Source organism: Zosterops lateralis (genome assembly GCF_965231275.1).
Source record: "Zosterops lateralis genome assembly, chromosome: 9".
Taxonomy (NCBI): domain Eukaryota; kingdom Metazoa; phylum Chordata; class Aves; order Passeriformes; family Zosteropidae; genus Zosterops; species Zosterops lateralis.
Genome location: NC_139769.1, coordinates 4,872,109 through 4,882,880, shown reverse-complemented (window position 1 = coordinate 4,882,880; position 10,772 = coordinate 4,872,109). Strand labels below are relative to the sequence as shown.

Here is a 10,772-nt window from a genome sequence, read left to right as displayed (position 1 = left end):
CCATGTGCACAGATTACACTAGTTTTCTGTGAAAGGAATAACTTTATTCCATTGACCAGGAATCCCAAGACTGTTCATCAAGACTGCCTATTTTTCCAGTGCCAAATGTCTACGCGTTAATCGGACAATATCTCCCCGAGTGCTCGCAGGCAGGCTGTGGCTGCTCCTCACTGAACATTTTGTAAGCTGTATAAAAACATTTTCATCCAAAAAAGATTGGCAGTAAAAATTACAACATATAAATGCATCACAATTTACACAAAAACTAGGTTTTTTTTTTTCTTTTTTTTTTTTCTTTTTGTTGAACTCTATTTTCCAAAAAAATAATCTTCAGCAGGTTCGAATGACAGCAGCTGGAAACGAAAATAAGTGACCGAGTATCATCTTATTGCAAATTATAACCACTGACTTTGTACAAGCGTGAGCAGAACCGTGAAAAAGTTTGTATTGGTTTCAAGTACACAGTGGTGATGAGCCATCCTGATGCAAAATTCCCACCAATGCTTCCCTGGGCCTGAGGCTATCGAGGATGTTGTTTCCATAGGAAATAACAGGAACCTGAAGTGACAAGTGGTGCCAACCCATAGGAACACAACCAGCTTCTCCCCATCAACCATCACCGCTGTGTACTGACTCCTTGGGAAGATTCCTGACCCGTTGCCAAAGCTTTTGGGGGTGGGGGAAGGAAGGAAGGAAGGGGGTAATCCATAAGAAATGATTAGCTCAAAATTAATTTAAAACGTCCCAGCACATCATCAGAAACATTTATAAAATGCTGACTCTGCCGTGTGTCCGTGAAGACAATTGTTTGGGAAAGGGAAGTGAGGGATTCCCTATGGTGTCCCCCTGTCCCTGCAGCCTGTGAGGCCGACTCTCCTACCCCACAATAACTTATAAAGCTGTACAGCTGACATCACATCCCATGCTTACTTCCAACAGTGAAATGACTGGTTACTTTCAATATTAGTGCACAACAGTGAAAAGCTGTCTGCTGCTCCGTGTTTTGGCAGCAGCGTGTGAAAAGAAACAAACCAAAAAAAAAAAAAAGGCACTTTTTGGCTGGTTGTGCCTTTAACTTGGCAAATTTGTCTATTCTGGAGGTACCCAGGCACTCCTTAAGATGTCCCCCGTTTCTGTGCATGTTCATTTATATAATTTTTTTTTTTTTAAAGTAAGGCAGAATCCATAAATAAAGGCAAAAAGCAGTGCAGGAAATGTGACAAACACAAAATGTACAAAAGATGAAGTTAGTTGGCACAAAAGAAGCTTGAATCCAGAGCCAGAAATCACTGAACTGCACTTGACATAGAAAACAAAACTGTGCTCAAATCATCCCAACTGGTTTCCAGTTATTTGTGAGCAAATTAAAAGAGCTGTGATATTTTAAACATTGCCTGGTCAAGTGAAAATACAAACAAAGCCAATTCTTTCTTTCCCCATGTTAAAATTGCTATAAAATCTGCACAACAGTGTTCTCAGCTCACTCAAGGAATTATTCATCATATACAACCAATACCAACTTTCTCAGTAATTTCAAAGCATAAGCAAGTGATTGCAGATCCGTGATTGAGACTACATTTTATTCAATATGTCTCCAAAGGTTAAAAAAATTTAATGAGTAAAACTGCAACAGAATTCCTTCTTAAAGTGCTTTTTTCTTTTAAACTACTCATTAACTTTTTTTTTTTTTTTTTTTAATTCACCAACATCCTTGAATAATAAATGCTTGCATACCTAGAGAACAAAGCTTTTCTTTTACTGCCCTTCCCAGCTGTCTGAAGGGTTTTTTTGGAAGGGTGTAGGGAAAGATGACTCACTCCAGAGCTCCTTCACCAAATCATTCTGTAAGGAATCACTCTTCTTACAGAGCAATCCTGCTGATCTTTCTCATCAAGAGCTTTACAAATTAGCAGGGAGACATATTAAATACAGAAGTCCTTATGTAAACCCATTCTTTAACTAATATTTTACAATGAAATGTAAGTCATCACACATCTTTACAGAAATTTGAATATTCCTATTCAATATTATCAGAAAGATTAAAAATTTGCCCTCCATACATAAGGGCAGTCTGTTTCTTTTTTTTTTCCTGTATAAAAACCAAAAGAATTTTTTTTTTTTTGCAGCATCACAGAAAAGCAACAGTTTTACATTCACTCATTTAATGTTCACATAAAAATTCAACCACTAGCGTTTGTGTATTTGATAAAATCTTCTTGACAAACTTGGTTTCGGTGTTTTGGACTGTCACAAGCTACTGCAGGTGAAGATGCAGTTTTCTAGAGCATTTGTTGATCTGAAGCCTTCGTGGCTAAAAAAATGCTTTTATCTTTCAGGGAAACAACCTCCTCCAGCATCTCCTCTGGTCCTGTCAAGCCACTGCTCCCCCAGACTTCCAATGGCATAAGCAACACGACTCCAGTTCCAGCAGGTACCAGGCATTGAATGTTTGAGTTGGTTCTTGTGTTCACAGGGATCTCCTCTAAGGGTCAACATCATCAAGGTCACTTTTAGGCTCCCCAATCATCATAGGAGACTCTGAGCCCTTTCAAACACACAAGGGATGGGGAGAGAAGGACACAGTTACTTTTGTAAGATGCACAGTTGTTGTGTGTATGGTCAGTGATGGTTCTGACCTGAGCCCCAGGGGCCAGCTGCCCCACAGAGCCACACAGCAGAGAGCAAATCTGCCCTAATTTTACCTGCTGAAGGTGCCTATCTCCGTTCTCGTTGGCAGGGCTGCTTTCTGACCCATTGCTGCTTCCAGACTGATCCTTCTCATTCAGCAGGGCTGTGGCATAGGCCAGAGTGTCCTGAGGTGGAAACAGTCCAAGAGAGTGTCAGGGGTCATGGTGATCCCTTCATTTCCCAATTATTGTTTTTTAAATTTTTTACTGCTTTATTATTATTGTTTTAAAACAATAATAGCTGCTGTAATGAGACAGCCGAGTCACCATAATTGTGAATATTCACTAATATCACTCAAAGGTTAATTTTTTTTCAGAAACAGCCACAGGGTCTGAGATTCTAAAGGAAAAACAGCCTGAAGTGCACTGAAAAATCACAGAATCATTAAGGTTGGAAAAGACCTGTTAAGAGCATCAAGTCCAACTGCCAAACCAGCAGCACCACCATGTTCATCATTTAACCATGGCCTCAGCAAGTGCTGTATCCACATATTTTTTTAACAGTTCCAGGGATGGTGACTAAAGCTGCCAAATCCAAAGATGCTTCCAAGAAAAGAAGTCAGCAAGCTGAACATCCCCTGCCAGGACTGACACATACCTGTGCTGAAATAGTTCGCTGGAAGGTTTTCGCAGTGGATGTTTCATTGGACACGTTACTCTGGGGAGCCCAGTAATGTTCAGACATCTGCACAAAAAGCCAAGAAAGCCACAAATTTGCCATTTGATTTTTACTTGTGTAAAGCCTCAACCCACTTGGTGGGTGAACTAAGACTGGAAAAAGCTTCCTGAACCCCCTGGCAGTGAGCTGGAGATCTGGGGCACAGACACTTTAAATGCAGCCACAAAGGTTATTGTCCCTCAGATGAAAACCAGCAGCCAAGTCCTGCTGAGCTCCATGTTTCCTAAGTGTCCTTGGATATTTATGAAAGATATGTTGGCCAAACTATGTTGAGTTTAGAGGGAAGAACAAACACGACACGTGTGGGAGGAAAAGCTGCATCAGTCAACAGCTGTGCTTTGTGCAAAGCTGTGATGATTCTGTAAGGAATCCAATCATTTAAACATTCTCCTGCATCAACACACACAGGCAATGGAAAACTGCTTTTTTAAAAGAACTGAAGCCATCCAACACGAATACAGTGGCACTGAAAGCTTCCCACATAGCAAAGAATAATCACTGCAACCATTCACACTTGGTTTTATTCACTGTAAATGCATTTATGCCTGAAACACGTGTGGGGGGGCTACTGAAGTTCTGGCATTCCATCAGATTTAGCTGCATCCAAGTAGTCCTTGTAAAATATATAGTAGCTTGTATTTTGTCTTTAGAGCCATCTCAGAGAGCCATGCAAAGGATGGAGATTTTCCATCCAGGATTATTGTTGTAAACAAGTGACAATTCCTCTGTTACAGCCAAATTACCTTTTTCTGTAGCCACTGCACAGCCCAACTCCAGTGGTGGGAATTCTCCTTGAAGTAATCTTTTGCAGTAGGGCACCTTGGGAATTGAAATTATATTCATTAGTCAGGAACAAGGTAGTCTGGCCAACACACACACAAAAAAAAAAATACAAAGACTCCTCTCTCTTTGCACTGCTGCCCTCTGTGTGCACTGTTATCACTGCAAACTGACTTAAACTCTACAGCCCTGTTGTTAATTGAATTAGCAAGAGCAATAATGCCTAGTAAAATTTACTCAAAGCAGTCTAACCCCACAGGTTCACATATTTCAGAATTATGCTTTATTGGGATGTATGCCAAGTTTTAAACAAAGAGAATTTAGGAATCATAATACTTCAAAAATCTGGAACAGTTTCCCTGTGTTTATCTGGTGTTAATGTCAGATGTTAATCTCTCCTGCTCTGCAGAATGGCCTTTTTCTTTATGAACAGCAATTACCATTTGTCACCTGAGAAATCCCTTCAGGTACCAACCAGTAATGATTTCACTTCATACTGGCACGTGTACCACCAAGACCTTGCACCAGTAACAAAGGATAAAACTGACCAAAAATAGGAGTAGTAGGTTTTATAACAGTCACAGAGGGACCTAAGACAGGGATGAGGTTAAACCTTAAAACCTTCATTACTCACTTCTGAGCCAGAGTGACCAGGAACTTGACACACTGGTAGCAACGGCTGCTGTCCACGTGGTTGCTGTGGTGCATCAAGGCTGTGGGGAGAAAACACGTAGATTAGAAACCACAATCCAGATTTCTATGTACCAGCCAGTCTGGAAAACAAAGATTTGAAGCTAAAATTTTAAGTTAGATTGTTTCTACAGATGTTAGCATGAGTTTTTGTGTTAAGCACGCTGCTGTAAGTGCTGGCAGTCTTGAGTACTTCCACAACTCTGCTGGATTAAAAATAGAACTGCTGCATTTTCACTTTGATCTTTCAAATGCAGTACCTGAATTTTAAACAGCCCTAATGCAGTTATTCTTCCCCTATAATCCATTCTATGTTAGATAATCACTATGGTTACATTTGTCTGAAGGAAAAAGAAAAAATGGTCTGAAACCTCCATAAATGAACCAGATCACCAGCTTCCACCTGGATCAAAGTTTGCAAAGCCAGAGGAATGTTTAAAGCTTCTTCACATAAACAAGCATAGCAGAATTCAACAGCCATGAAACTGTTCCATGGGAGACTCAGGCAAAACCCCAGGCTATTCCTACCAGGAAGTTTCCTATACCATGAATTTCCATCTCTTTAATAAAATTCTTTGGCTGAGGAGAAGCACAAAGATTTCCACAGGGCTGCCCCAATCAGATTTGTTACTCAAAAGTTTCTCTGTCCATAGCAGTCAGCAAAGAACACTGCAGTGAAACCTCCAAGGTTGGCAAAAATTGTTTGAGAACTGCAAATTGCCAATTTTAATACTGTTGAAGCAGAGTAGATGATTAAAATTACAGCACTGCTGTATTACAAATTATGCACAAACATCCTATTAAGGACCACCAAAACCTATTATTTGCTGATTTCCCATTTCTGGATTAAACCTAGTCCATGTGAGGGATGCTGTTCAATGCTGTTGTGAGGAAACTTCGAGGTAAAACTACAACTTTCACTCCCAAATCTCAGGGCAGTTCTTGAAGCCTTCAACATAAAAATCCAATTGAACAATTGCACTTCTCTTCTGCAGAGGAAAAAGGGTCATGTATTGCCCAAGTTACAGCACAGAATTGGTCCAACTGGGACCAATTTATCCAGAAATTAAAATAATCACTTAGCTATTCTCTTACACTGCTGCATATTTCCTTCTCTGCCATCAGCCATACATGGAAACTACTAAACAGGGGAGCACTGATGAGAGAAATAAAGAACAAAGCTAAATGTTCCTTCTCACTAAATCAGAATCCAAAGTAACTGAAGGTGAAAGCCACAGTCTGAAGCAGCTCCTCACCCAAACAGCCATGAAAGAGCTGCTGGAGCTGCACTAACCCATCAGAGGGGCTTCTCTGTGTTAACCCACATTTCATTTACACACCAAAGCTGCTTCTCCTGATGCACATGAAATAAGATCTCATTACTTTTGGGATTTTTCTGTTGCTTTTGAATGCTACAGTCACCTCCTTTTGGTAAAGTTTTGTATCTAATGGAGAGACAACACTTTGCACGAGCAGCCACAGGTGGGAGCCACCTGTCCCACTGTGCGGCTCTACTGCAGTTAGCAGGACAAGCATCCTGCTGTGCTGAACCACTTTCTTTTCATGGTAATTAGGATGCTGACAAAACAAAAAGACTGGCAGTTTCTTGAGATATGTAGGAAATAAGAATTAATTTTAAGGTTACAGGATTCAAACAGTTCCTCTCTTATGGTGATCAAAGGTACCTTTTTCCCTCCCCATTACACATACACCCTGATCTGCCCCTTATTTAAATAAGTCAGCTCTCTTTCCCAGTTCAATTCCTTTCTAATTTGCTGTCACTATAACATTCCAATGCTTATTTTGGATTTTCTTCAAGATTTTTTTGGAGTGACAGTGGCTAAATCAAATGTGTCAAGTTTTTTTTCCCCTGAGAAGTTGAACAGTTTAGGAGGATTAGGAACCAGGAGATGGAGTGAACCACCATCACCATCAGGGTCAGAAGGAGACAGGGGTGTTCACCCTCTGGCTTACTTGCCTATTAATCCATTTTCAGTTTCAAAGGCAAATTTGATGCGCTCTACTTGTAATGGGTCTTCAATAACCTGTTAGGAAAGAAAAATATCAACTTGGGTGTTGTGTGTGATGCTGTATCTATTCTGTGGAATGGTTTTACCCACCCCTACATGCAAAACAAGTAATACTGTGAAGTTTCATGTGTCACTGGATTACCAAGACAGAAATTTAGGAAGTAATAAAGCTTCAAGCTGAAGGATTAAAATGTGTGGATGTTGAAATTACCAATGCAATGCCAACTTTTTTTTGTTACACATCAATCCCAAATCTACCTTGTACAAATCTTTAGCCTTCACCTACCAGGATCTCATGGAGTAACTGGAATATGTTTTTCAATTCATGAGGTGGAGCAGTTTCCAGTTGAGTCTGTGTGTGAGAAACAAAATTACTTAGACAGCAAAATATGCTGATGAAGCAAAGAATTTCAAGACAGCTTTAGAGATTTTTTTTTTTAATTTATTAATTTAAATAGTGAAGGTCTAAGAAAACCTAAACCCCAACACCCCCTCCAAATCCAACCCACTGTGCTGATTGTTCTGTGGTGCTGTTACAAGACACGGGATGACCAAAGCTTGAGAGAAACACTAATGGGACACAGGCCTGTCCTGGTTTAGTGTGTACCTTGATGAAGTGCAGCACAGTGAAGGAGAAGTGCTCATTGCAGAAGCAGCAGTACACCACCATCTCGATGAGCACCGACAGCGACCCCGTGAGCTCCCGCAGCGCGTGCATCACCTGTGGGCACAGCACACCCTTCACACACAGCACACTGCTGTCTTCCAGAAAACAGGTCTGGAACACAAGGTTTGTCCTTCCCAAGAAGGATGCAGCTCTTTTCCCCAGTGCCTGCATGGCCCCTGCCCTCACAGCACTCCTTCAGCTCCTGATGGTCACCTCCAAGGGCTTGGTCAAGCATCATCCATTAAGTCAGATCAACTCAAGTTGGCACCTGCATTTGACATGGTAAAAAGCTGTATAGGCCTTTGCAAAATGTGCATAAAACCAGACTGTGCATAAAACCAGACCCCAAAGCTTAGGGGTATACTAGATTATGAAGAGGTCATGAAACTAAAGGTGCCTTCTGTCTTAGGCTCAAAATAGCCACTGCTTTTGGATATTCAGTGTTTTTCATGAAAGGGTATGTCAAAGGAATACATCAGGTAAGTTTTTATGTTTGAGCAGGGCAGAATTCAGAACAGATACCTCCATTAAGTAGGGTTTTCCCTCAGACAGGAATAGCAAGGCTTCCACTTCTTCATGGAGTGCCAGAAGCGGCCCTGAAGCGGTGATGCTGAGAGGCGGACGCTGCTTAAAGAGACCAGGAGCTATAACAGCAAATACAAAAACAATCCACTCATAGATTAGTTTGTTCTAACACACCTTGAAGACACTGCTGCTCATCTGGCACCATGAAAAATCCCTCATGACACTCAACTAGTTTATAGCTCCTGTGCTACCACGCCCAGTAACAAATCTCTTGCACACTGAAGTGTTGCTTGTTTTAGTGACAGCAGATAGAAGAACTGCAAGAAGGTCAAAGCAAAATGTCCACAGACTAGTAGGACTTTGAGCTTTAGTTTTACTCCCAACCACTCTTGCACATTCATCCTATCTAGAATATTTATTAATCTCCTGTTACCTTTTGATTTTTGATTGCTTTCAGCCTCAGATAGAATTTAAGTTATTCTTTTAAAAGAGAACAAGAAATTCCTCCCTCAGGAAACTGAAGATTTTAACTTATTCCTTTATTATCTTTATTTGGATATTTCTGCCTCTAGTAAGAAATAACTAGGAGAGTGTTTAATTGTTTGTTATTCAGTAGCTTAGTCTAAATACTCCCCTTTAGATTAGCAAAAGACAGCACAAGTCTAAATAAATACAGTCTGTGAGTCTGTTCAGCCAACAACACAGCTCAATTCACTCACATCAGGAAAGACCTTTCAGGCACATGGGGAAGGGAAGAAGGTACAGAACTGTTAGTATCAAGATTTCCTTCACCCCAAAATACTGTTTGCCATACCCTCTCAATATATTCACAGTAAAACCAGAAGTAATCAAACTTGTATTAACCATTTCTGCCTTAAATTCAAAATTACTGTATTTTCCTCGCGAATATTAAGTTACTCTCAGTCAATGTAACTGAATTGCCAAGTCACCAGAAGACAAAACCACAATTCTTACCAACATTTCTTTGTGAGGAGACGTCAGAGTGCAAGACAAGTAGTGCTACAGTGTTGTGAAGGTATCCAAACTCACGTGCCTGTGCTGAACTCCACCGGCGGTTCTGCTTGAGCCAAAGACAGATTTAATTAACTCTGGCTTATTTAATCCACTTTGTTAAGCCAAAATAGCATTCTTACAGTCCACCACTATGGTCTAATACTTTGGAGTGGGTAAAAAAAAATTATTATTATCAAAACCATCATGCTTACTTCTGCCAAAACAGTTATTTCCATGCTAATTACACATAGATGGGCTCACACTTGCATGAAGTTTAAAAAATAATTGAAAGAGTTGTCTATTCTACCATGTGAGAAGTATTTATTCATAATTTAAACATCTAGTACAGCACAACACAACTGTACCTGATTGCTCTGCCTGTTGGGGCCCAGGAGAAAGTTGACCATGTGCCTCAGGGCAGAGTGTCTGAGGAGAAGACTGCTAGCCCTTATTCCCTGCTGTGAAAACAAAACCAACACATTACCTCCCTGTGCAGGTGAAGAATTAGTGCTCAAGAGAACAAAAGTAAAATGTGCAGGCTAAAATCTGCATTTTCCACCCTAAAACTCCCATAATATCCCAACACAGATCAATAAGATGAACTGCTAAAAAGCTGTCTCATTTTACACAGCACATTACACAAACCAGAGCAGAATGAGCAGATACACAATAAATGTCTTACAAGGAAAAAAGAAGGCAAAAAATGTAGAGAAATAGAAAAAGTAAATTCAGTCAGTTATTCTGCTTTCCATGGAATAAAAGTCCTGAATGCTTCATTTATATATATATATATATATATACACACACACACACACTTTTTTTTTAAAGAACAATCCCATATAACCCTTCAAAACAGACAACCAAAATCCAGATGGAAATGACATCTCTCATTAGTATACTTTGCTGGTACATTTTTGTGTGATTCTGTCCTAATGCATTATTCAAAGCCATTTATCTAAAAAACAAATCAAAACAAACCCAATTACATCTAATAAAAGTTCTGAGTTTCACTGTGCTGCAAACCCTTCCATGAATAAGGATCACTAGGCTGCTTTATTACTGCCCTTTAAAATTTAAATAGCCATGAGAAAACATTGTTTTCTTACCTTCTGTACAAAGTTATTGAATAGCAAAAAGTACTGGGCACAGTTTTTACAGTTTTCAGGTACATCTTTATCCAGTAGAGCAAGTAGCACCTCCAGTAACTGATGTAGAGTTTTTAACTGTGAAAAAAAAAATAAATTTGAAAGTAAAGAGCTGTCTATTGCTTAAAAACTCTAAGTGTTTCAAATACCTCCTGGGCAGGAAGAGATGAGCATTAAGTCCAGAAATGAAGAGCTACAGCCAAGATCAGCTCACACAGAGCAAGAGCCAAGCAAGGGGATGTTTGGAGTGGAGGTGACACTCACTGACCTTGTCCTGATAAAGCAAGGCACTGTCGAGGGTTTTTTCAAGGATCGTGGCCACAGCAACTCGCACTTCCCTCACACTGCATTCCAGCAGGAAAGTCCTGCAAGAGAAAAGGTGAAGCTGCAAAGAGAGCTGGAATCAACAGGTACACACAGCTGCTATGATTAAATGTGGTGTTTAGTATTTATTATTTTAATAGTGCAGATACATTCTGTATTGTACTTTTGTGGGTAAGCTTTAACTTACATTCACACAGTCACACTTGTATAGTAAGGTCTGTAATATCCCTA

The 10,772-nt window shown here is 40.0% G+C and overlaps 1 protein-coding gene across 2 annotated transcripts in view; it reads right to left on the bottom strand.

Annotated features, from left to right (window-relative positions):
• Nucleotides 1-1,146: 1,146 nt before the first annotated feature.
• Nucleotides 1,147-10,772, bottom strand: part of USP24 (ubiquitin specific peptidase 24) — a 59,760-nt gene continuing 50,134 nt past the window's right edge. For both annotated transcript variants that reach the window (XM_083867856.1, XM_083867857.1), the window contains 13 exons: nt 10,486-10,582; nt 10,179-10,295; nt 9,438-9,530; nt 9,034-9,136; nt 8,056-8,177; nt 7,474-7,587; nt 7,153-7,218; nt 6,815-6,881; nt 4,781-4,859; nt 4,110-4,185; nt 3,286-3,372; nt 2,703-2,813; nt 1,147-2,545 (listed from right to left, as the gene is read on the bottom strand). In XM_083867856.1, the coding sequence (XP_083723982.1) occupies nt 2,483-2,545; nt 2,703-2,813; nt 3,286-3,372; nt 4,110-4,185; nt 4,781-4,859; nt 6,815-6,881; nt 7,153-7,218; nt 7,474-7,587; nt 8,056-8,177; nt 9,034-9,136; nt 9,438-9,530; nt 10,179-10,295; nt 10,486-10,582 (1,195 nt within the window). In that variant the 3' untranslated portion in view covers nt 1,147-2,482. The remainder of the gene's footprint in view (nt 2,546-2,702; nt 2,814-3,285; nt 3,373-4,109; nt 4,186-4,780; nt 4,860-6,814; nt 6,882-7,152; nt 7,219-7,473; nt 7,588-8,055; nt 8,178-9,033; nt 9,137-9,437; nt 9,531-10,178; nt 10,296-10,485; nt 10,583-10,772) is intronic.